The sequence below is a fragment of the Lottia gigantea genome, assembly GCF_000327385.1.
Source record: "Lottia gigantea unplaced genomic scaffold LOTGIsca_29, whole genome shotgun sequence".
NCBI classification, from domain to species: domain Eukaryota; kingdom Metazoa; phylum Mollusca; class Gastropoda; family Lottiidae; genus Lottia; species Lottia gigantea.
This window is the reverse complement of record NW_008708943.1, coordinates 491,095-518,394: the sequence shown is the minus strand read 5'-3', so window position 1 is coordinate 518,394 and position 27,300 is coordinate 491,095. Positions and strand designations below refer to the sequence as shown.

Below are 27,300 nucleotides of genomic sequence, written 5' to 3'. Positions count from 1 at the left end.
TCCCTTTTAAGATCTCAGTTGTAAAATATACACGGAAAAAGTAACCATTTGGAATTTTTTTTATTCATTTGAATTTTACTGCCAAGAATAACTACCTTCAAATTTGTTTGATTCCATAATTTCATTTAAATTAATCCACTTTTACACAATTTATATAGATATTCAATTTCACATCTTCCAATGTTTTTCTCACAACTTTTGAGCTTTTTTGTTTGTTTGTTAAAAATTGTTTCAATTTAATTCAATTAAATTTTCAAGAAGACACTTGTGGTTGTGTTTTTTAAGGGGGGTGGGGGTGAATTAGCTTTGTATTTGATTAATAGAATAATAAACAAGTTTTGAGTATCTTATGGACGTTTTTGGGCGTCATCTCAATAGACAAAATAACATGAAGAGAATAGCCCTAACATATGATATAGCACTATATTTTGATACGAGTATTAACAAAAACTAATCATTACATTAAATACTACATAATAAATATATCATTTACAATTTAACATTATATTCAACAAGCCTGTAGGTAATCAGTAATAGCAGTGGAAAAAACACTGGGCCTTTTTGTTTAGCCTAAAATATTATGATTATTTTCGTCTGTAAACAAAGATAGTGATATCATTACACATGAACTGTTTCCACTGTAAGATCACATGGGGAGCTTTAATACAACCAAAATAATATCATTATTTGACAAGCCTGTAGGCAGAGTGAGTAATATTAGTGGAAAACTCAGATAACTACTCATGTATCAAATATATATGGATTCTTTTCACAATTATTGAACAAGGTTGTGGAAAACCAAGATCTTCACTCACAATTTTTTTTAACAAAATAATTTCATTATTTGTCAAGTCTTTAGAGACGTGAGTAACATCACTGGAAACTAAAATAAGTTTTCTGTTATTGATTATATGTTTTCAAGTTTACTTCTGAAGTGCATTATTATTATTTAATGAGCCTGTAAGCGAAGTGAGCATGGTTGTGATAACTGCTAATGTGCAGGAAACCGAAGAATTTGGATAAACCAAGATGGTATAAAACAAATCTTACCAATCAACCAGTCACACCTTGTAACTGAAGATAAGCCTGAAAATAAAAACACAAAAACTTGTCACGTACATGTCCAATTTAAGCGTTATTACATCACAGTTTGTCACTTTTCCATTTCAATATGTTTAAATTAAAACATATATCTTAAAGATCTGGGAATTCAATCAAATTGTATATTCTTTGTGAGAATATCTGTCGAATCTAGAAATATACAATATTATTAGACTAATATAATCTAAAGGAACTAACAGCCTTGACAAGATCGATCTGAAGTCTTCAACTAGAACATATTGAATTGCTACTGATTTTTTTATGAATTGTCAATCAAAATTTAAATTGATTAGACAAAATCAAAACTTGGTATGATTAATTGCTAATCAACTTTTTCAATCTAACTTGAACTTAAATAAAAAGAAGAAAATCATCCGAATAATCCATAACCAAACACAGAATGTGATTTCTATATAACTATCTAGAAGATACAATGAAAACTAATGAAGTATTACCAACCTCGAGAAAATTATCTGAGCCACTTGTTCCTGTATAATCTATTAATGTATCATATACATCCCTTTTACTGTTCAAATATAGCTTGAAAAAACTTTCAGCTTCTTGTAATCTATAATAATAAATTCATCTTCAATAAGTCAGCTTCAGCTTCTCGTAAAATGTAATACACAAGATGTCCACTTTATATTAAGGTAGAGCAAATAGTAATTGAAACTATAAAAGCCAGATATATTCTATGGTAGAATAAAGATTAATTGAAAATATTAAGACTACTATACAGTTCCATTAGATTAGATTTAGACATTTATACTGAAAGCTGAAATTAAGCTCTATCAAGTAGTAAAGTAAATAGACTATATTTATATACATGTACAGCTTAAAATGTATGTGAATATTGGTTTATAACTGTGGGCAAATATATTACCAGTTTGAATACTAAGATGGTCGTCAACCAATACATTATCATTTATTACCAATTAATGAAAGATTAAGTACAAACCTTTTATTTCTCAAAGCAAAGAGTAGTAGACCATTGATTTTATCATGATGGATGATATATGTTACAAACTGTCTAGCTAGCGTAGAGTCAATGATATTTTCATAGTCTTCATCTTTTAATATCAAAGAAAATATAGCCTCTTGTACCTAAATAATTAGAAATATATCAAATTCTGGTGATTGCAATGAAAAAAAAAAAATGTAATTCCACATAAAAATATTGTTCCATACTTTGACAATGGGCACTTGATTGGAGAGTTCTGAACAGGGTCTGTCTGTTCCCATTCTGCATACAATCGAACCTTAATGTAACTGGTTGTCACATTCAAAATTTTCCCATCTATTTCCTTCTCTGCCATCTCTGAACAAAGATCATATTAGAGTCATATGGCTGGTGAAAAATAAACAATATTACCTGTGTTACTGCTATATTAGTCATACCCAAGTTGGTCAGAGATTCTAAACTTTTTATTGATTCTGTTTTATTATCAGACAATAATTCCTGAAAATATATTCCAAAACAAACTACATAAATACACAATCAATTTTGTTTGCAGATGCATACAGTGTACAATAATGTAACTCCACCAGGAATGAAATGAAAATAGACTGAATGGAGTTCAGCAATGAGGGAAGGTTTGCCAGAACAATAGTATTAGTAACTGCCAGAAAACCACAAAATGTGTTCAACCTCCATTAAAAGAACATTACCATGTAAAATATAAACTACAAACCTGGACATCTTGAGTATGAGAACTAGTAGATAATAATAAACAACCTGCACTACAAACTTCTAGTCCTAGATTCTCATATTGTCTAGCTAACTGAGATAGATTTAAACAATCAATTACTGGACACCTGTAAATATTAATTACTTTTATATCCCACAATTCAAATGAAGTTTAATATCCTACTCTTCTGTATTACATTGGACTATTTTGTCTGAAAGTACACACACTACCCTTACAAACACTAAATTATGAAGAATATTACCCTTACAAATTACTTATGAAGAATATTACCCTTACAAACACTTACTTCTGAAGAATATTACCCTTACAAACACTTACTTCTGAAGAATATTACCCTTACAAACACTTACTTATGAAGAATATTACCCTTACAAACACTTACTTAAGAAGAAAATTACCCTTTCAAACACTTACTTATGAAGAATATTACCCTTACAAACACTTACTTATGAAGAAGATTAAAGTAATGTAGGCATTCTTCTGTTTTACTCTCATCTAGAGGTGTGGAAACTGAAAATATACCCAAAATATTGATATTGTCAAGCAAACATAGATAATGTATCTATTGATAATTTATAAAATTAATGTTTATTTGTTACATTAAAAAGACAAACAATAATATCTACCTTTACTAAGAGGAGCAGTAAGTAGATGTTGCCAAGCTTTAGCATAGTTTGTTACTAGCCAGATATTAGGTGAAGCTGATAGTCTTACTAGTACATACTCTAACTGTTTTAACTGTAACAACAAAACAACAAATATTGAACAATTGAAATTATTGAAGAATTCAAGACTGGCACTGCTATATAACATTGAGAAATAAAAAAAAAACTAAGAAATCTGTGAATCACAAGCCACATAAAAGTGTAAATATCCATGAAAAAAAATGTTGTTTGGTTTAGCTATTTAGCTATAAAAGAGGCTTTGTTAACTAGAATGGACACTGATCTCAAAGGTCATAATATATCAATAGTAGCTTCTTTGAAAACTGTTTAAAGGTACACTACCTCTCACCAGTGGACTAACTAATTTTGAAACGTGTTTAGAAGCGTGTTTCAATAGTTACTTAGTTTAATGGATATATCGCCTTCTAAAGAGATTATATTCTTTAGTCATGGCAACTGGTGAGTCCAACTGATGAATATATACACTTGTTAACCAAGTTTGAGACATTTATGTTCATTCTAAGGAGTAATATTTATTTATAGAAATGGTCAACCTTGTCACAATAGTCTGTCTGTAGTTTTGTGGTAAACAAGTAAGAATATATAGAAAACTTACACAATTCAAGGAGAGTAACTGTTTCAGGATTCCATTCCATAAATTAACATCATATATTTTATAGTCCAAACATAACGCACATGTCAAAAGGATACCCTAAAAAATAATAATAATAAAATATATTGTATTCAGTTTATATTAACAGGCTCAATTACCTATCAAGCAAACAACCTTATTTTCTAATTAAATTCTTGTCTCAATGCAGATCTATTTTTAATACAAAATATGAAATATTAGCTATATGAACTCTCTAATCATATCAGATGCAGAGTGAGTTAAAGAAAAACCTACCTTTCTCTGATGGCTATGGTTTTTCCAGATTCCCCTGACCAAGCCTTCTTTATTACATTCTCCAAATGTTTTCTCTGAATGTTGAATATGTAATTCATCTAAATCTATTAGATAACTTCTTATTTGTAAATCATGTCTAAAACATTAAATATATTTATTAGTGTATTTATTGTATTTTCATGGGAATCAAAGTTTGGATTTCTTGTTTTGAATTATTCAGGGAAAGTTTGAGATTTCTTTTTATTCCTGTAATTACTTATTTTTCATGAGATACAAATTCATGTCCTGGGAAAGCCAAAAAATAAATTGTATCTTCAAAATCATATAACATCCTATCTTCACAATATCAAGCTATGACGACCTTTACCTTATACCTTGACTGCAAGATCTTTTTATATGCTGGGGCTCAACTTTTTTGTTTATTTACATAAATTTAGGTATAAGAATTATGTTATGGAAATTATTAATGACCATACCTTATATCTTCTACTGAGATTCCAAGTTCATCATGAATAGTTTTTTCATCTACTATCTTTAACAAACATAACAAGGCTCGAGCTTTACATAGATTTGTTACATTAGTTTTATTCTGGAAACAAACCCAAAACAGTGAATCATTTACTTTGGCCTCAATAGAAACAGTACAGAACCAGATTATGTTACATTCAAAATTTTTCATTTCTATTCCTTTCTCTTCCATTTTCAATACTGTCTGCAACTATTTTTTCAGCACATGTGAAACACATTCTCAACTCTGTTTTATTAAATGTTCTGTTGATTCCATGAATCCCCCACTCATCAGTCTAGTGGCCCTAAGATGTTTGTACAAGATAATGAACAAGAAAGACTTACACAACAAGCAAAACCATATAAATATAAAGCATTCTCTTTCACTGAATCTTTCTGTAGTAAGTACATCACTCTATAAATATAATCAGATATAGTAACATTTATACAAATATTTCAACCATCTTGATAACATGAGGTTTTTATAGAGGTTTTGCTGAAAATCATACAAAATCTAAGAATTTCATAGAGGTAATTGCATCAAATTTAGATGAAATATGAAAAAATTGTATGATGATATGAAATCGAAATCACATAATTCATGTTAAATTTGGTTGCAAGTGATTCACAACTGTTTGACAATAAAAATATATTGAAGTTGAAAATTGATATTCTTCTCACCGTTTCAAATTTAAATCATCATCATCCATCTCCATATTCTGATCATTTAGGTTAAAATTCTCAAAATTAAATGTCTGAAATGAAATCATAACAGAAAACTACTTTGCTGGTTACCATGTTAAGTGCAATGAAAATATTTTGCTTGTGAATACTTTTTTTCTTCTAAGAATCTGAACTAAACTGTACAAAGACGAAACTTAAAAAAAAAAAATAAGATGACAGTAAGTTTGAATGTATAGAAACTAAAACTATCAGTTATAATAATTATTACTACAAATACAATTACAGTAGGATACCAAAATAGTGTCTTGTAACCCCAAAAAATAACTCAACAGCCCTGATGTGCAGCCTGCAGTACACAGGAACTCAGGGAAAATTCATAACTGAAAACGCTTTTCTTTGCAAATCTTGCCACACATAACTATCTGATTGATCAAAGTATCCTAGCTTAGTAACCAACCTGGTCAGAATCTTGTTTAGAAGCTGATGATGGTAACCATTTTTCTATCAAGGAGGTAGAAATAACGCTAAGTTTCAAACCATGTATCTCCACAATATCCTTTACCATAGCGTTCACATCTAAAATAGAAAATATCTGAATTTGCTCACATCTAAAATAGAAAATATCTGAATTTGCTCACATCTAAAATGGAAAATATCTGAATTCTTTTAGTTGATTAGTTGAGCTAGAATGATGTTCTTATTACAATGAGTGCAGGTTGAACCCAGCCCCTAAATTCTCAATCAGGCTAGGGTCCTAAAAAGTTGAAAGCCAAATACCTGTTCGTTTAATAGAGACATCCAGTTGATCAGCTGTAACACATGGTAGTTCATAGAGTTTATTAATTAACTCTGTAGGCTGGTTAACCAAACCTACTATATGAGGCTCTGTCATATTATGTAGAAAGAGAATACGTTCAGTTGACAGTCGTTTTAGATATGTTGAAAACTTGGTGTAAGCTGCCATGGCTTTCTTTTTCTCTGGTCCTGCTTCAGGACATGCCATATTCCATTTCTCGGCAAATTCTACACAACATTTTAGTCCCAGAATCTTTTCACCACCTGGAAAAATAAAATATGTGGTTCAAATTATTGTTCATTTTCGGGCTTTGATTTGGGACTTGAATATATGTAAATAGTCTTCAGAAGTACAAGAAATGTATAACAATCGCATAATTCCTTAAAAAATATCTCAAACTAGGAATTCTACCTAATATTTCTATATATTATTGTAGAGCTTCAAAGTTCTATCTCTTTGATTTTACCAGATAATACAGAGAAAGAGAAAAGATAACTTACCCATTGGTAATTCTCTAACTAACCATGTAGAACAGGCCAGCACAGAGTTAAGGTGACTAACTTTAACCAATAGAGCATGTATACTGTTTAAAAACTGAATACTACGTTCACTAAACTCCCAATCACATTTACTCCGGTCCTTATCTTGTTTTTCTTCTGATTTCTGACACGCTACATGTTTCTTCACCATATTCTGTACAGCTACTAAATATACATCATCTACCTTCAACTGAGAACAGAAAATAATATAATGTTATATCAGTTGGCCATACCCTTCCTCAGACATGATATATATTGGATATAATATGTCACCTTTTATGGGAGTTGCTCCATCATCTTTTTTGGTCACTAGTTTTTGAGATTTTTCACCATATTAAAAGCACGATTTTTTATACATTTTGATATCTGTATGAAGCTGAACCATTAATGAGTCCATCAACACAGTACATTTGAAGGGTAGGCTTAACTGATGGAGTTGTACGAAGAAGTAGTAGTTTTATACGGTAGTAGATTTATCTAGGCTAATCCTATATGTACATAGACATTTTATACTGCGATTCATCAAAATATACCTTATTGGGATAATACAGTCTAGCAAAAACATAATATATGATGAAATTGTTCTCATGGAATATCAGTGCTGTTTTTTTAAGGAGAGTTTACCTTTAAAACTTGAACAATAGGTAACCACATAGAGACTGTATCACTGTCTAATTCAGGAGCTAGAAAATTATAGACACAAAATAACTACTTTAACACAAAAACTCAATGATGTTAAATGACTGTTGATAATTGACCTGTAGATTTCAATAGTAGAACAGAAAACAATTTTTACAATGTCAATTCTAAAGGCTATTTACTCTCTTTATCTTTATAAATTCTATCAGCTAGTTCATTAGGCATTTAGGTTTTACAACTTGACATCACAGACAATAATGTTTGGTACTAAGGTTTATCAATTTGACATCTGCTCTTGTCTAAATTAGATAATAAAGTCTATATATAATTCTAGTATTTAAGTAAAACTAAACATACTGATTATTTTCCAAGCATCACCATCAACTAAAGGATGGTATGGTATTCTAGTTTTACCGATAGCTGGTATAGTACCAAGTACAGTTGATAACTACAAATAAAAATAACAGATTTTAGTAATTGTTGCCTGCTCTTTGATAGGCTATTAGGATGAAAATAATAGATAGACTATCCCATATCATAAACCTCAACTGATGTCATCCTAGGGGTAACTCGATTGGTGAGCTCAGCACATTTGGGATATATGGAATTAAAGAAATATTCAATAAAACAAGTTGAAACACAGTTCAGAATTTATTCAACGTATTACAGAAAAACAGAAGTTGCAACAGAATTCAAAAAGGTGAAAAAGAAATATATGTGAAAATTTTGAATTTGACATATCCAGACAGAAACTGTTCAGAACTCTTCAATTGAACTGAGAGAGCAGGTGGTCAACTCCAGTCACTGGTAAGTTATCTTCACCTGAAGTGTGACATTACTCTCTTGTCCCAAAAACAGGTTAAAATAATCAAAATTCTACCTCCTCTGCATCTCTATCTTCACCATATCTCAATTCTTCTTCAGAAGGTTGACCTCGTCTTTTATATACTTTTAAATATGGTAATAACGCTAGACCCTAGGATAGATTTGACAAACTTTCTTTACAGATCTAAATTTGGTAAAGCCATAGTTTAACAATTTCAGGGGATTGATTTGGGTCTTAAATAAATATAGTCTTCATAGATTTGAAGGCTCAAATTTTTATGGTGGGTTGTGAACACTTAGCAAAAAATAATAAATCTTGAATATTTATATATTTTGTTCATGTTAAAAGATATATAATAGATGGAATAATACCTGTGAGATCTGAGAATCTGTATCAAGTTTACTCAGAGCTTGTAAAATAAATTCTATTGATTCATAATCATATATACTGGTCTGAAAAATATATTAATAAATTATATCATATATTGGTATTTTAACAAAAATATAATTTGAAAAACAATAATATAATAACTGTAAGGGATCTTAGCATTACATATGAAGTAAAATAATGCTTATCCTTGTAAAACACTTTAAGCCACTTTATGACTGTATCTGTCAACCAGACATCTCTTTAACCCTTTCAACCTTAGTGGCTGGTTTACCAGTCGTATAACTACGCTAAAGATACTTGAACAGCTAGTAAACCGGTCATTACTACACACAAGGTTAACGTCATACCCTTTTACTTATCTATATATTACTTGGAGTTCAGGGTATATGAGGTACATTCAGAGTTCAAAAGGTTAACAGGTATATGCTTTTGTCAACTTAGCATCCCATTTTAAAGCATTTACATTATTACTATTATACCTTCCAAAACACAGTTTAAAGTTTAAATCATTTTTTCCATAAATCAACATACCTTTGCTAGCATTTGTTTTAGTTTTTTTCTCAAAGTACTTTTTTCTTTCATTGCCTCAATAATTTCAGTGGCTGCGGTAAGTCGAGATCGTAATTTCTGATCATCTTCTGCTACATAACTTTCTTTTGTTAAAACAGTCTCTAAATACATTAACAACCCATCTTGTGTTTCCAAGTTAAAGGCTCTGAAGAAGAAAAAGAATTAAGTCAATCCACACATCCATCCACATTATAGCATAAAAGTTCTCATAATAAATTAGACTTACTCGCAAAATTCTTTAATTATGCTGACTTCTGCTGCATCACTCTGTGCCATTTGATTCAGGATTTTCAACTTTTCCTTTGATCCACCATTAAGGGCATCTTTAAATTGTATCTAAAAATAGAATATAAAACTTGCCCTTCTTGTTACTCTTCTTACATTTCTCATAGTTGTGGGATTTTCAACATGCATAGCCTCAAGTAGCATATACAAACAATGCTTTTCCATATCGGTCCAGTCGACCTATATAACTGACAGAAAGAAACCATAAGACTTCCACAATATTTTGAACTGAGGAGTTCAAAGAAACCACGTTAAAAAATCCAACATATGCTGAATTTCAAACCTGAACATTCAAACTCACTAAGGCACAGCAGTAGTATGTAAATCTATCTTAGAGCTACTGCCAAAATATTAGTTCCTACCTTAAATTTAGCCAATCTGTGTCCCCATCTACCATCAGCTTCTAAATTCTGACAAACTTGTTTCGCTGTTGGATCATTAAATATTTCACTGACACCAATACCAACTGTGGCCACACTCTAGAATGTCAATATTTGAATCTAAAAATATCTATAAAAGTTGGTAATGATAGCCAATGAAAGGTTACTGTTTGAAAAAAAATTTGCCTGTCCACTATCAAATATAAAATCTAGCTCACTGGACACTGGCTAGAGTGACCACATCTGTTGTATACGAATTGCACACCTTTGTATTTTGTCTTACATTTTGAATTGTTAATAAGTTTTGGTATAAAGGGGCCACATTAATTGAGCTCCCACAAGTTCTAGATTATTAAACCACACTCACCATCAATTTCTTATAATTGGTACCAGCAGACGACAGCATTTTCCTAATGGCATCAACACACAGCTTCTTTTGTAGACTCAATATTGACGCCAGGGCCAGCTTGAGGTCTACTTTATTGAAATTAAACAGCTACAACAGAATGAAACAACTATCAATCATTTGTTAATGTAAAATGAAAATAAGAAGCCTACAGAATAAATGACTGTACAATGAGTCTCTTTGCTAAAATGCTTCTCAAATACAAATTCTTCATCAGGACAGCTAGTTTTAAATGACCTTAAAACTGGCTTTGTTTACTACGAGCGTTGGCTTGAAATGAAATGAATGGAGTTTTATGTCTTACTTTTCTGCGAGCGGTGGCTTAAAAGGTTTTAAGGCAAATAAGGGGACTAAAATAAAAACACACATCTGATCAGCTTTCACTGCCATCAATGGAAACTTTTGTGATTTCAAACTTGTTGGTGATAATGTGCTCAGACCAAATTGAGAGATACGCACAAATTATATGAAGAGTGGTCAGTCAATGATCAGTTATTACTTTGACAAGTAACCTAGTGGACATTCACTTATAAACCACCCTCTCATCAATTGAATAAAGAATTACCTTATTTAATACAGCAGATAGTAAATCTTTCACAAGTTTTGTATTTTTCTGATGGACATTTTCTACTTGAGTTTTATACAACTCTAATTCCTGTCAAAATAAGTGTTGTTTATTTACAGAAATGCAATGAAACACTTTAACTTCCAACTTCTGTACCTCTTATTGGGTCAATGAAGAGGAGCAATGCCATACTCTGTGTAATGAGGGAAAATTTGTTAAGATAGTCATATAAGACAATTCTTGTTATTCCAATTTTGTTTATCAGGGAAAGTTTAATGTGCACATTGTGTAGAAAACAGGGCCCCAGTTTATGCACCTTTTATGTGGCTAGTGAAGACAGGCAATGCCATGCAGTGTGCAATGATAGAAACTATTTTTGCATGTAAGCCTCTCCGACCTGCATCTCTAACAAGTGGGAAACCCGGTTGAAATATAACGGGATTTAATATTAGACCTTTATGGTAGGGAGCAAGCACCTAAATCTCTGAGCTCCCTCCATGGATTTAAGCCAAAAATGAGGTCCGTCAGATAGTAAACCAATCAAGACAACTGTTTCTTACCTCTGGTTTGACATACCCCATATCATTAAGTTGTATAACAATAGATAAAACATACATAACAGTACGTATTGACAGGTTTAAATGGCTGTTTTCTTTTAAATGTTGGATTAGTATTATAGCTGCATTTAAACATTCTTCTAGTTTACTTTTAGTATCTCTTCCTATAGCTAGATAAATACATCAAATATCATAAGTTATGTAGACTCTCTAAGGGATCACTAGTTATGTGGACTATCCAGGAATAGCTGGCAGCACCAGGTTAAGGGTTCTGTAGCACAGTTGTTTATATCATTGGAAACTTAACATGATTTCATTGGCTAGGTTACGCCAAACAATTGGTGTTCGTGGGTTCTAATCTCAATCAGCACGAGAAAATCTGGTGATCTTGAATAAGTTATCTTTACTAATAATTTCAGTTGACCGAGTTAGATATGGGTACGAATAAGCAAGAGGTTTGGATAAACAGGATCACTTCGGATCAAAAGATGTTATCCATGTAAATAGTGTTTATTTGTTTCCTTTATTTCTATGGACTCTCAAAAAAGCAACCAGCAGCTATTTTAACATTCAAAGACTACTGATACTCATTGAAAAAAATATCATACAATGAAATATAATTAATTGAATGATATAGTGAATACTTACATATTTTTAAGAAAGGATTGACTTTGAGAAAGTTAGCAACCAGTGGAATGACAATAGAAGAATTCATGACTAGTGAATCTTCTTTAAATACAACATCAAAAGTATAACTATCAAATCTTTCATCTTTCATCTGACTTACACTGGCTGCTCGCGATTTCTAAACAGGATAACAAAATTAATACATCAGTTCAACTCATGAACATATTATCATAATCCAACAAAATACAAAACATCACAATATAAATACTAACAAGACTATATACTCAATTACATTCAATAATGGGCAAGTGTTCTGCTTGGTACTGTAAAGTAAATGTTATCTAGGTCTAGGTATTCAAAGAATCTCAAACGGGCAGACAATGTAACAGTTGACAGTGACACATTCACATCCAGGAATTTACCGACTTCTACTACAGATGATCAATAGAATGGTGGTAGATTTCTGATATCCATGTCAACTATTAGACTAAAACACAAGCAAGCAACAGCATCTGTAATTTTTCAATTGTCAGTGCGCCAAGATTATCTTTAAAGATGCCAGTTACTAGCAGTCCTTGCTACTAGTATGTTATCAAGATATATATATATATATATATGATACAATGTGTTAATAAGTAGCCTACCCTTTGTACATTCTGTAGTCCACTAGCTTCACATTCATTAGAAATACTAGATAATAGATGGGCTGATTTACACAACTCTAAATAATCACTTATTCTATCTAAAATTTACAATCACAATGTTAAATTATTAAATGTTTATAAACCTAATTACTATCAAAATTAAAGATTTTTAATCCTATTTAGTGTGATCAGAGAGGCGTTTGATTTGAGAATTCTTTAAAGGTTCAATTTGTTCCACTTCTGGCACATTCAAAATTTTGCTTTCTATTTCTTTCTCTGAATACTGTTGAATACTTTTTGCACCTGCTATTTTTTCGGAACATGTGAAACACACTCTGAACTTTGTTTCACTGAATGTCTACTTGATTCCATGATTCTGAATATGCAGAACTCACTAATCATGCTGCCCCCAGGAAAGTTAAGATTGAGGTAAACATTACGAGGGATATATCTCTGAATAAATAATGAAGTACAAACCTTGTGAACAGTGGGTTAAAGCGTAACAAGCTAGTTGGTAGACAGTTTGTGGTAGACATCTTGTATCTTCTGTGTCTATATCACAATCTGATAAAATCTGTAAAAACGACTGGGAAACACTCAATATAGCTTCTATAGTTTCTTCAGATTTCTCTACTTCACATAATTTACTGGATAAATATTAAACAAATGAATTCATAAATAACTGAATACACATTTATATGAATAATTGAATAAATAAATGAATAACTGAATAAATAAATAAATAATTGAATAAATAAATAAATAAATAATTAAGGAATACTAGAATCCACTATATGAAAATAATTGTTCTAGCAAAAAAAAAAATTAGAATATAACTCTCTATCAATATCAAGACAAATTTACAAGAAATAAGTGACAATTTAACAACAAAAAATTAAAGAATACCAATTACATACCTGCTCCATTTTACTGCTGCAGAAATTTCACCATTTCTAGCCGAGTTTACAATCAAATGACTTAAAAACTGGACTCGTGATATCAACAATAAATCAGACAACCTGTACATTTGATTTATTGTCAATGCAGTCTGAAACAGAGGAAATAAACCTAGAGATATAATTAACAATTTGCCATTTCAGAAATGAGAGAAAGCCCAAGTGTAAAAATGAGGGAGAGCATGACAATTACATTAAAGCTGAAATTGTGACTAAACCCTCTCCCAGTGCACAATAATATTGGTTTTTGTTAAAACTGTAAAGTGAACATATCTTAGTTTTTACATTAATGTCAATGGAGGAGGTAGTCCAACTAAGTTGGTTAACTTTACTTCCAATTCTTTTTTAAAAATAAGATGTTAAATATTTCAAACAATTGATTCTTTAACTTAATGTTATATTTACCTGATCTGTATTGAAAGAAGCTGAAGTTGTAAAGAATTGTTCTTCATAAGCTAGAAATAATTTCTGTCTGTATGTTTTTGATTGATATTGTTCTAAAGTCATGTACTTTTTATACTCTATCTGTAAATAGAGATAATTAACAGGACATTTTATTTGTATCAATGACAGAAGAAGACTACTCAAGCATGTTCTTTTTTGTGAAGATTTAAAAAATGAGGCCTATTCAATGATGGTGTAAGAAAGAAAAATCAGGTTTTCAAACATTCATATCCTGCACAAAATTCCTTTCTCTGCCATTTTGATTTCCATTAGAACACTTGGAACATGTTCCGAACCCTATTCCAACCTGTTTTATTCAACATTCGGTTTATTCCATAAATCCTGAATGTGCAGAAGTCGCCAATCGAGCAACATGGCTATCAAACAAATTTTTCCTGAAACTCTGCGATGGAGGTTTTGTTGATAGCAATGTATATAATTTAGTTTCTGATATGAATAGTGAATAACATTAATTACCTGTAGAGAAAGTATGTTATGAAAGTATTTGTGAAATTTTCTCCACTCTTCTTTCTCGTGTTCATCTACAACAAGCAAATATTACAGACCTAAAGAGTTGCTGGAGTGAATAAATTGCCTGTTGTGTTTAAGGCCAAGGATCATCATTTTCACCTACTGAGTATGTACTACTTGTACAGGGTAATCCCATAATCCCTTAGTTATACCGCCATATATGATGGAGTCGCAAGAAAAAAAAAGAAAATTTGTCATTTTAACTGTCAAGCACACATAATTCATATTTCATGTCATGGATTTGAATGTTCAATTTCCAACGCGGGGCTGAAAACACTATCACTGATTAGTTAAGACAAAAAATTTAAGCTTATGAGACTAAGGTATGGGATGAAGAGACTATCACTTTAAGTTTGGACATAATGTGTAGTAGCTTCTGCAACTAAATATAACAAACTTCAGTAAAGACCACCAAAAATCTTACCAGGTACAACAGACTGTAGAAAATTAGCTGTAGCTACTGCAGCTTGGGTAAATAACTTATTTTCTTTATATAACTATAAATTACAATATTTGTTATATTTAGGCTCGCATCAATAACTAGAGCTCATCTTACTCACGTGTAAACTTGGATGTGGAATTTTCATCAGAAATGAAATGAATGGAGTTTGAGTTCCTACTTTTCTGCACCATGTGGGCTTATGAAGACAGGCAGGGTGCAATGAGGGAAATTTTCGCCAGGACAACAGATCGATTTCCAACCGTTAAGGTATCTTTAATGTGCACAGCCTCGGTTTATTGTCTCATCCAATCGACTAGACACTTTTCCCATGGAATTTTCATCAGGAATTCACTTTTCAAAATATATGCGACTAAATGCAAATGAACAAATCAAGCAAAAAGTGAGAAGAAAACGTGAAAGCATTACCTTACAAAGTTTGGCAATTTTATCTTGTAGTTCTAACCTAGCATAGTTAACAACACGGTAACCTGTATTGATAGCTAGAGTGGTGGAGATAGATTGTAATAACTCTATATATTCACTGATCTGTAATAACAAGATGGCATATTATCTTTAATTAGATTTCAGCTGGTAGGCAGGGTTCTCGAGCACTTATGTTATCCTTGCCAAAAAATACCATAATCTATAATCTACAAAAATGGTTTACCAAAGACTAGATGGTAGAAAAGAAAAGAGAACGTAAACTGTTATCTGTGTATTATATGGTTGTTTATGATTCGTAATAAAGTCATACATTATTACAGAACCAGAAAACAATGCTTATAACACCTACCCTGTCATGTTGGATAAGAAAAAATGAGCGTATTCTATAAATCTCGTCATCACATGTCAATTCTAATGCCTCCTGTACTTGAATAGCATCTTCAATAGCAGTTGGTAAATCTCTATGTAAAATATAGTTTATCAACCTCTGCAAAAAAAAAATGAAATGAACGGAATTTTGACGTCTTTTCTGCACCATGTGGGCTAATGAAGAGGGGCAACGCCATGCAGTATGCAAAGGGGGAAATTTTGACAGGACAGTGGCATTAGCCTGCTCTTCTACGATTTCCAACTGTCAAGGGGTCTTTAATGTGCATAGCCTGTAGTACACGGGGCCTCAGTTTATTGTCCAATCCAAATGACTAGACGCTTTTTCCCTGTCAGCCCCCGTACCTGCATCACTGACAGGTCTGGGAGACAGGGTTGAAAAATTCCAAGATATGCAAAAAATATAGGAAAGACAAATCACTGTAGAGATTCTGACTTTGACATAAAACTAAATCAACATATTCTAGAAATAAAATTGCCAGATAAGAAAAGAAAATCGAGTTTGTTTGCTTCGCCTCACTACTAGATATCAAAGATTAGCCACTTAAACAATTTAAGGCCTACCTCTGCAGTATCAGTAGATGGTATATCTTTAATGGACAACCCATATTTGATCATCAATTTCTTTACTTCTACCAATCTACACTGTTCCTTTAATTCAGCTACCCTGAAAACACCATAACACATCACACTAACAGTTTACTTATTTCCCATTCTTGTTTTCTATAGATCAATATTGTTTTCAAACATTTTTTTCATTAGTTTCTCATTAGATCAAAATTTTTGACATATTCTTTGAGAATCTAGATTGTATGAAGTCTTGGTAGGTGGAGTGCACTGGCAGATAACTTACATAGGATGATCTAGTTTCAATCCTGACAGGATTAATTTTTCTACCTCATCACTCCAAGGTAGGGGAGCTATCTTCATGATGTTTAATATAGCTAGACATTTCTCCTAGAACATTAAATATAGACATAGATTATTATAGATTATAGACCTTGAAACTAATCATATTTTACATTTTTAAAATCGTAATTAAGCTATTTAATGATACTTTATGACGTTGCCATCTTTTCAATAGACAAAGTAATTTACATTAAGCCTTGCATTCAATTGTTATAGCTCTTTTTCCCACATAATTTAACTGCTGCTTGCATTGTGACTGTCATAAAAGTTTGTATTTAAGGATGGACAATACTTTCAAAAATTTGACACTTACTCTCTTGTCAATAATAAAATTAATAATGGCCTCTGTTTTAGATTCCCATAATGACGTCCCCATGATAGTACGAATATGGCCTGTTCTTTCTAACAAGTCCTGGAACGAAAGATAAATATATATATATCATGGTTTGAAATAATGAAATTTACCTCCCTACCCTAATCTATGTTGAATTTGGCGGGCCTGTAGAGCTCGAGCTCCAAATATTTTCAAAACAGAAATTAGGCATAACAAATACTCGGACAGGCAACAATACAGGGGAGGAGCATTTGTCTTTCTTACCCCCTACTTCCAGCGTCCTTACAAATAAACAAAGCTTACTTTGACATATTTAGCGAAGATTTGATCTTCATTCAAGTCATGTTCTTTAAGATAAGGTATAATCTGGCGTTGTAACGCTGGTACGAGTAATTCAACCGCTTGTATCTGATCCAACATACGAAATGTTACTGATTCCGTCGTTTCCTGAAATTTTCAAAACATTTTAAACCAAACTACACCAATATATCATATATTGTCTATCATATTGACAATACTGAAGTGCACATCACAATGTGCAGACAGACAGACAGGCAGACATTACTTATAATCTGTAATGGTGCTGACAGAAAAAAGGTTTGACCAATTTAAGTGATCAAAAGCATTCTGATAGCTCATTTGAAAGAAATTGCTGACTCTAGTACATAGTGAATGCAGCGATAAATAATGTTAAAGTTACCTGTTGAAATTGAGCTAGAGTCAGACGGCAACTGTTTTTAGTTTCTAGATTGTAAAGTTGTTGTAAATCAAACACCATATTGTGTAGTGGTTGTACTATCTGTTTACTGTTAACTTTCGTCTACAATATAAAATCCAAATATAAAGAAAACAAAAACTGGTAACTGAGGGGGTAGGACATATACATATACAACCTATCCCTTTCTTATGTATAAATACTCTTTCCATGAAAACATCAACTCAACCAATACCTAAACATATCAAGTCAAACAAGGGATATGAAATTAACTGCCATATATTACTTGATATAACCTTTCATTCATGTAATTATTAGAACTCATAATTCCACAGCACACACAAAAATATTTCAATTCACTTTTGGCATATAATTCATGACATACAAAACTTTTTTTCAGAGGATGTTTTTTAGTGAATGAGGACATGATACCATTCTGCAATATGGTTTGTCAACCAAACATGTTTCTGATGCAAAAAATATAAAGAATATTTTCTATTTTTTACCCATACCTTGTTAGCGTTGTCAGCTGGAGAAACTGAATCACCTAGGTTGATCTGTAAAACTTCATTTATCTTTTTATATAAACTTTTACTAAATTCTAGAGCATTTAAAGGCCATCCTTTCTGCAAGCAAATCAAATGAATTATAATATTCTTCTCCTAATTTAGGTTATACACGAGGGCAACGCCATGCAGTGCGCAATATGGCAAATTATGCAGGAGATATGCATTAGTGAAATCTTCTACAACTGTCTAGGAACTAATAGTTTTAATATACTTTGATTTCAGGGATTGATTGATTGAGGGATCTCTCAAGATTTTTAGCTCAAAATGTTGATTTGATTTATTGTCTCATTTGAAGGATGGGGCACTTTTTTGTCAGCCCTTTCTTAAGGGCTGACATCACTGTCAGGAGTTTACTACATTAAAATTCAAGATTATCAAGAACTACAGTAAATCATATTTACCTTTTCTAGAAGTTCCATGTTGGTTATCTTGAGTAAAATCCAGGACACTATCAATTGCTGTAAAGATGTAGGTTAAGATATAAATTACACTTCACATACGCTCACTAAACAGTTGACAGTTGGAACACTCTTGACCCAATCTTATTGACAAGAGCTCATCAGGACAGTGGGGGACTAGGATGTCAGGGTCAACAGTTGTAAGATGAATTTATCTTTGATAGTTTCAATATCAATTGTTTAGGGGGTGTAATGAGACCTAATGATTGCTATGGGGCTGAAAAGATTGGAACCACTTCACTAAACCATCAACTTACCATAGCAGTAGGAACGTTCGAACTAACAAATGGTATCAAATCATCTCGATACCAGCCTAATATATCACTAGCTTTAATATCATCTGGTATATTCTTTAATAATATATCTATTATTCCATATCCCATATGTTTACTCCATTCAGTCTATATTAACAACAAAATAATAAATAAATAACCCTTTAGGTGGAGGAGGGGGTGTTCAAACCCTTCTTAGTTACTTCATTCAGATTGCTTGGGTGGGGTGGTGTTGGGGGCTTGAGCCTATCAAATGTACTTTGTTCCAATTGTTTGAATAAATAACCCATTAGGGGGTAGGGACTCATGCCCTTGTAATTAACTCCATTCTGATTAAGGAACTGATTGGATGGGGAGGCGGTTACTGTCTAATTACTATGTTTAATCCATTCCATTTACAACAAATAATAACATATCAAATCTCATCAAGAAATATAAAACTAATTTACCTTGTGTCTCTGCCAGATAGTGAAAGTTGTATTATGTTGATTGACTGCTAAAGCTTCCATACTTTTATCTAATAAATTACATTTCATAAAGTTATCCCAATCTTCTGCACTGAAAACATCACAAATATCACAAAATATAGTTGTGAATAATGAAAGTGGTCATAAGTTCCAAACATAACTTCCATACCAGTTGCATGAGCGTTGCAGTTTGAAACTTAAAACTTATTCATTTTCACAAGCATACCCAACTGGTGATCACTATGGCATGAGAGCCGTTGATAAACTGATCTTTAAAATTAAATTTCAAAGAAACGAAGATTCAGTTATGGATATATAAAGAATTCAGAAAAATTCAGTAAAATGTTTATTCTTACTTATATTCATCAACACCAAATACCATTCTATATGTCAATAATCTATGTTGTATTTCTAACACATCAGCTAGTAAATTCTGTTGTCTCTGTAATATCTCAGCTGAGGGTTTCGTTCCAGCTAGTTTGATTAACTATAATAACATACAATAGTAATAGGGTCCTCAAGAAACTATAAATAATTACTCAATTCAGTTGATCACTCAATATTACAGTAAATCCAAAAAAGGAAATGAAATAGAGTAAAAGAGTTTTACATCCTATATTTCTGCATCTAATTAAGACAGACAACACCATGCAGTGTGCAATGAAGAATATTTTGTTAGAATAACAGTTTTAGCTTGCTCTTTATTGAATTCAGATCTTTAATAGATTGTAGTACACAGGGCCTCAGTTTATTGTCAAATGATCATTTGAAGTGCTGTACTTTATTGGGCTAATGAGGTAGACATCATCAGGTAGTGTGAAATATAGCAAATTTATCATTTTTCATTTTTCAGTTTTCGATCAGTAACTAGAACCGGGTCCCTGACAAAGTGTGTAAGTGTGTAAAATTTTTTAATTATCTTATAATTACCCTTGATTTTTGGTACTGTAAAAGTTTACAGGTTTCTTCATAAGTTGGTAGAGCAACTTTTAAACAACAATCTACTAGTCCTAAATCATTCTATAATATAAAAAATAAAAACACCATCAGGGGCCAGTGTTTCTTTCCATACTTATGATAAATAACATAAGAATTGGTATTGAAATCAGTCATTACCTTAATAAGATCTAAGCATGTCCATAAATCTTTAATCATAGATTCTATCATCTCTTCAGAATATTTATTACTGTTCCATGGTGCCACTTGTTCTAAAATATGTCGTACCTTCACCTCATATACTAGCTATAATAACAATAAAATCTTTAGATCAATATGTTGATTCAGTAGTAATGAACTATTTAAAATAAGTTATTGTAATTTTATGGTGATCCAAGATTGGTGATTCTGTAACTGTTTTTTTTTTAATTAAATCATAGCAAAAATATAGAGCACATACCTCTAAATCTAGGTTAAATGTTTTAGCAAATTCTTCAGCTTGGTCAAACAGTTTCTTATTCAAGAGCCGACTTAACCTACAAATAAAAGTGGATATCAAAATATAATATAACTACAATTTAGCTTTACTTTCCTAAATTCTCAATAGTCTTATTTCAATGAATAACTTACAAACAATTCAAAATTTTGTTTAAGTACTTTGGGAAAGCAGGGACCATCTTAAAAAAAAAAATGTTAGAGAAAAATTCAAATTCTTAGCAGCCACATAATATAACACTACATCATGTCCCTTAATCCAATTTTCAAGTTAATTTTGTACCAAGTTTTGGGATATAAGTTAAAACTGACCTAGTTTCTGGTTTGGCTTCGTTTAAACAGCGAAATCTAACCGTTGAGATAACATCTGGATAACTGTATTAAAATATTATAGGGATATAAACATTAAAAGAGTATCAAATTTAAAGTTTGCACAAAGTTATTAGAATTGATGCCATTCTTTCTCATTGCCACCAAACAAGCAGTCTAAAGACTTAAATATACATGGAGGTGTGAACAGACAAAGTATGATGTCTCATGCAGTTCACGTCAAGAAATCTGTAGCAGATTGTTTTGACATCCCTGGTACAACAATTTTCCAACTGAATTACTTAAATATATGCTTGCAAAATTTTTATGAGGCTTCTCATGATGGGCAGTAGAAAAAAATCAATCTCAAAAATGATGATATATTAATTTATAATCCATCATACACTTACCTCTCATCACAGCAACCTTCAACAACATACAGTGATTCCTGAAGAAAATAACAACATAAATACATTGTTGTGCTAGATTATACTTTCTTGAAGTGTGTAATGAGGGAAATTTTGACATGATTTGCTATATTTAGATTTCAAACTATTGAGGTATATTTAACAAGCTGTAGGACATAGCACTATATTTTCTCTTTCACATAAAAGGCCTTAGCTTCATTCTACCTGAATCAAAATACTAATAAATTCACAATGGTTAATCAATAAGGACATACCTGATAAGTTGGACAGGTGGCTATATAAGTCTGTTTATTCAATTGTAATGTATAGACAGTGTTCAATGATGGTAACTCCTGTACATAGAGAGTTGATCCCTCGTTATTCTTACATATTACTAATAACTTCATTCCTTTAGTACTGAAAATATACCAGCAAACAATTCATATTTTAATATTGTACATGTATATGCACAAGCTCACACATATATACACATAATTGAAATGAAATAAAGTTTTACATACAAAAGCCATGCAGTGTGCAATGAAGGAAATTATCATCAATCTGAAGTATATAGATACAATCGTGAGACAAGTATCCTAATCCTTGTTAAAAAATTCATAGTTTCTCTATGTTAAATTCCACCTGTTTTTTTTTGGAAACCAGATCAACAGCATTATTTGAAAGATCCTGGTTGTCAGCAAGCTCTACAACATTCAATTTCAAAATGGAAGTTCTTCTCTTGATAAACCTCAAAATAAAGTGAATTGTAACATGTAAATGTGAACACTTTTTATGAAACAATAATTAGTCAAATTGAACCAACCTATTGTTTTTCAGTTCTTGAGTTTCAAGAAGTTGGAAGTCTGAAACTATTCTGTCAGTCCATCTATTGATAACCACTAACATGTGAGCGTGCCATAAACTTAATGTACTCTGAAAGAAAAAAAATACTTCAGCATTGAATCAGCATGCAGCAATCTAGCAATCCAGATAAATATCAGGATGTTTAGGGCAAGACAAAAAATGTCATGATTTAAGGGAGCTGCTGTCGCTAGTTTTTGAGAATTTGCCAAATTTGGCAGAACTTTTGGTGTCTATACAAAGCTAAACATTTAATCCATCAAGACATTGCCTGATATTCTACAATTTCCCTGTGCCACACACAGTACTAGAATCTCAAAAACCAAAGAATCTTTACAGTTTTTGCTGCATAAATGTACCACATATGCAAACTTCTGCATGCAATAAACAGAATAAGGAAATGTCAAATCAACATTCATAGATGCAAGTATTGAGCCAGACACTGGATACTCAGCATCCCTTACAGAAAATTAAGATGGTTTATGATTGATGGTCAATAATTAGGCGATTAGAAATACAAAGGACTTACATCTTGGTCTACTACAAATATATAATTTCCATCTGAGGATATTTTAGCCATTATTATACCAGTCTCTACAATAACAATATTCATCATATACAAACAATTACATAGTCATATGACTGTATCAGGTATTGATATTGTCAAGCAAATATATGTGAATAGCTTTTATGAATCATTCTAGATCCAGGGTATGAGAAGGTCTTAGCCTTAATAAGATATATTTACGAGGTAATACTTAAAAGTAGATGTAATTTCAAGTATTGAAAAAAAAGAATAAAATGTTCTAACCTCCACCAAATAGATCTCCAACCTCATCCACAAGTTCTACATCTCCATTTTCACATGACCATTTGGCTAGTATACTATCTCCTTTTCCCTGTAAAAATCATACATCAAATATAATTGACCAAAATTCATCTTAATACACCTAAAATAATTAATGGGGTTTGGGCGTATAAATATTGTTTTGTCACATGTAAGTTCAAGGAATCCTGATCCCTTTTCAGAATGTAAATAAGAGGCCTTGTAAGTCTGCATTTTGAGACATAACCATTGAAGTATTTACTCTCTCCCTCTAAAGGAGCTCCATTAAACTATAAGTAAAAGTCTGATATAATATCTGCATGGGAGAATAATGTTTGGTTTCCCTTAAAAGCAGACTAACCAGATGTTAGATTGTAAATTTATAAAGTGATACAGATAACTGAATTTAAGTGATTTAAGACATCACTTTATCCATTTCTTATGTGGTACGGATAGCTTAAATTGAGCTCTATCAGCTGGTACAGCATTAATTAAAATGATCTACTTACAAAAGTAAAGAGAGAGGATTTATATGGTATAATATCAGTAGTAGAAACTGTGTGGACTTCATATGTTGGAATTTTTTGGAACTTGATCTGATGTTTGACCAATTCCCCTGGATTATCAATCCCTGAAATAATTCAGACCACATTTACATTACATACAACTTTGTTAATCTAATGATTATAGCGCTAGGGGTAGAATCTTAAAGAACAATTATAAATACTACGGCCAAACCTTTTACTCAGCTCATCTTTCAGAGGGTTCACATAGCTAGTAACATCTATTATCTATGTTCCATACATGAACTTATATTTTTCAGTAGATTTTCTTTTGTTATCATTTATTTGGTGTATCAATTTTAGATTATTTAGTAATACGGTACCCTTAGTAAAAGAAGATAGATCTAGATTATTGATGACCAGTACCAGTCCACTGCTAGACAAAATATACACATCACAAATATCTTTCTCTACAATATAATATATAACAATTGGTTAGATAACTTAGCAAACCACAATTTAGTGAAATAAATTCACAAGATGAAAAAAAAAATATCATTTTATTACTATGATACAAGAAGTATAAAAACTAATCCTAGTGGAACTGATTTTACATTGACAACAACCTAAGTTCTTAAGGATCCTGTCCACAAGATGGTTTTCGACCAAACCTTTTTCTACTAGTATGTTTGAATTTCAGCATTATTTTATTTAACTGGAGTCAGGATTATGATTTAGGTGTTCCTGACAATGGCTACAGTCTTTTATGTTAGATGTATGTATAAAAGAGATATATCCAATTAGAACATAGACTAATCTCATCCTTGGAGAAAGAATTCTTTCTTCTGTTTTTTACCTTTTTTTCTCTCTTGAAAAATGATCTTTTTGAAAGCTGAACCATCTTTTCTCGCTTCTTCAGGAATTACTGTCTGCAATAAAATAAAATAACTTTTAACTTCTGATATCATCTATTTAATAACCAATAAAGGTTGAACAAAAAATAATTTTGGCAACTTTAAGGGGCATTGTCTGAAAGTTTGTCAAGATCTTGGAAAGATATAGTCCTTATATATATATTTCCTGAATGTACTGAATAAAAACGTCTCAGTTCCCAGGTCATTTACCATTTCAATAATACAATTGTGTATGCTTACCGGTGCAAAACAAATCTTGTTGGATTCTGTTTCTAATAAATAAAGTTTTCCATCGTTGGTACCAACAGCTAATAATCGACCATCAGGACTCCAATCTGTTGTCTCTATTACATCATCTATAATAGTAAATAATTGTATTAGTAACCGCAGAATATTTATCATCAGTCATAATAACAAGCAATTACTTAAATTTTGTGAAATCACATGCATAATCAAGTATAGAAAAGTAAGACATAACACTCAAATAGTTTCGTATCATTTTAGATTATAGTTCGAATCATTTTAGATTAATAAATATGTTTAATATGCTTAATAGCTCTTACAATAGTGAAATCATAATCTGGTCAGGTTTTGTAGAATTACCAGTGGTACATCAACTGTATATTATGTGAACCATTAATTCAAATATGTGCAAATGAGCTCTGTGTGTCCCTGATACATGGACTTGACTTCTTCTTTTCTATATATTTTGACTGTTGACCAAGATAGCAAAATATTCACACTTACCAAAGCTAAGTGAGACAGAGTACTGCATATCTTTAAACAGAGAAAGATCCTTAGAAACAGCCAGACACCCATAATCACCCAGCACTGTAGATACTACAGATGGGCATTCATTGATATTCTGAAAGAAAAGTAACATGTACTGAATCGGTACTCATTGAGTAGGTAGGTGAATTATTTTCTTAAGATATTTCAAAATGTTACTTGCTGGTAGTACTTTCAAAACTTAATATTATACAAGTTGTGAATACAAACTTAAACTTACATAACAAAAGATAATGGATTAGCATTGCAGATATATTTTCATTTTGAGTGTTTCAGTCCACAGCCTCTCAGCAGTGAAATAGCAAATTGTCCAAAGGCAAAAGATAGATGAAAAAACATTTCAACCTTTTCTACAGGTGAAACAGTGGCTAAAGTGTCCACTTGATAGAGAGAGGTACCAGACTCCTTTCTTGGACCAAAGTGGGCTGTTTCTTCCCCATCAAAATCAGACGTAACATTCACCCATCTATGCATGATGCTGCAAACAATAAATTAACATGGGTATTATTGAGTCAATGTCATATTAGATCTACAGTAGTGTCCATAGCCTATTTATGATCAATGCATGCTGATGGTGAATAAAAATGTCAGCATAATATAACTTAGATGCCAAAGTCCCCGACCCAAGACTGTCACTCAGTCATCATTGTTTCCTATCAATATTTGTTAGTTTTTGGGGAAAGGAGAAATGACAAATGAAAGAGTACAAAAAAACACTCAACAATTGTACCTGATAAAGCAGATCTGAATTATGAAAAGGAACAACTTGACGAATGATCCTACTTTAGAGGCCTATTATTACCTCGCCTTGAAAATAACAAAACTGACAGTTTCTCACTCCGAATCTTCCGCCAAAAGTTATCGCAATGTACGAGATATTGCGGGATTTAACGTGAATTAATATCCACGATGTCTGCTCCCATGTTCATGAAAAATGTCATTATCATTTTGTCGATTATTCTTCCCAAGCAAGATTTCTACGTCTACGACTTATATAGATTTGCTCCATTTAACACAACTGATCTCGAATCATGTTAATCAAACTCGTTAGCCCAAATGATTAGTTAGGGTTGAAAGGATTGACAATAAGATGTAATCCGAAATATCTGCCTCTACTCCAGCCTCTGAATCTGATAGCTATTTTGACAGTCTCATAATGGCTCAATGTTTTTTGTTAAACCCTCAGCATAAAGACATGGAGGCATATTTCTCTATAATTAGGTGTTTATTTTGCGTACTTTTGATATACCTACCAATAACATAACGAACTTTAAAAGCTCCTATGTAAAGTTAACATAAACTTTTAAAATACTTTTGGCGTTAAAAAAATTAACGGCTGGAAATTTTTAGCTGCAACTTTGAGATAAGTCAAGTACAAGTTTTTCGGAACAAATTTTGTCGACCTAGGCCTACATGTATCTGTCTTTATTCCCGCTTCTGAAAACTATTGTGAAAGTTGTCGACTGCAGTAACCGAAACTTAGGCCTACTGTCCAAAGAGCTATCTAGGATAGATTAAGATGTTTCGGACTAAAT

General features: G+C 31.8%; 1 protein-coding gene across 1 annotated transcript; it reads right to left on the bottom strand.

The window, feature by feature from the left end:
* Nucleotides 1-344: 344 nt before the first annotated feature.
* On the bottom strand, nucleotides 345-26,239 carry LOTGIDRAFT_232428 (hypothetical protein; the record flags this gene model as incomplete). The annotated part of the gene is made up of 59 exons (XM_009056764.1): nucleotides 345-1,086; nucleotides 1,561-1,669; nucleotides 2,060-2,205; nucleotides 2,474-2,560; nucleotides 2,793-2,916; nucleotides 3,257-3,320; nucleotides 3,437-3,548; nucleotides 4,092-4,187; nucleotides 4,383-4,518; nucleotides 4,859-4,971; nucleotides 5,235-5,304; nucleotides 5,571-5,644; nucleotides 6,031-6,149; nucleotides 6,351-6,632; nucleotides 6,870-7,098; nucleotides 7,533-7,591; nucleotides 7,905-7,995; nucleotides 8,428-8,523; nucleotides 8,745-8,825; nucleotides 9,295-9,478; nucleotides 9,560-9,669; nucleotides 9,981-10,097; nucleotides 10,366-10,494; nucleotides 10,970-11,059; nucleotides 11,530-11,696; nucleotides 12,175-12,331; nucleotides 12,798-12,895; nucleotides 13,275-13,444; nucleotides 13,715-13,845; nucleotides 14,159-14,278; nucleotides 14,675-14,739; nucleotides 15,153-15,225; nucleotides 15,597-15,716; nucleotides 15,964-16,101; nucleotides 16,566-16,668; nucleotides 16,855-16,958; nucleotides 17,224-17,322; nucleotides 17,548-17,691; nucleotides 17,945-18,064; nucleotides 18,472-18,585; nucleotides 18,930-18,986; nucleotides 19,244-19,387; nucleotides 19,708-19,816; nucleotides 20,082-20,212; nucleotides 20,656-20,745; nucleotides 20,842-20,967; nucleotides 21,122-21,197; nucleotides 21,469-21,531; nucleotides 21,876-21,913; nucleotides 22,148-22,289; nucleotides 22,696-22,805; nucleotides 23,263-23,327; nucleotides 23,545-23,632; nucleotides 24,069-24,190; nucleotides 24,446-24,532; nucleotides 24,919-24,991; nucleotides 25,217-25,332; nucleotides 25,724-25,841; nucleotides 26,111-26,239. The coding sequence occupies 59 exons, from the start codon at nucleotides 26,237-26,239 to the stop codon at nucleotides 1,054-1,056; spliced, it is 6,558 nt and encodes a 2,185-aa protein (XP_009055012.1). The 3' UTR covers nucleotides 345-1,053.
* Nucleotides 26,240-27,300: the final 1,061 nt, after the last annotated feature.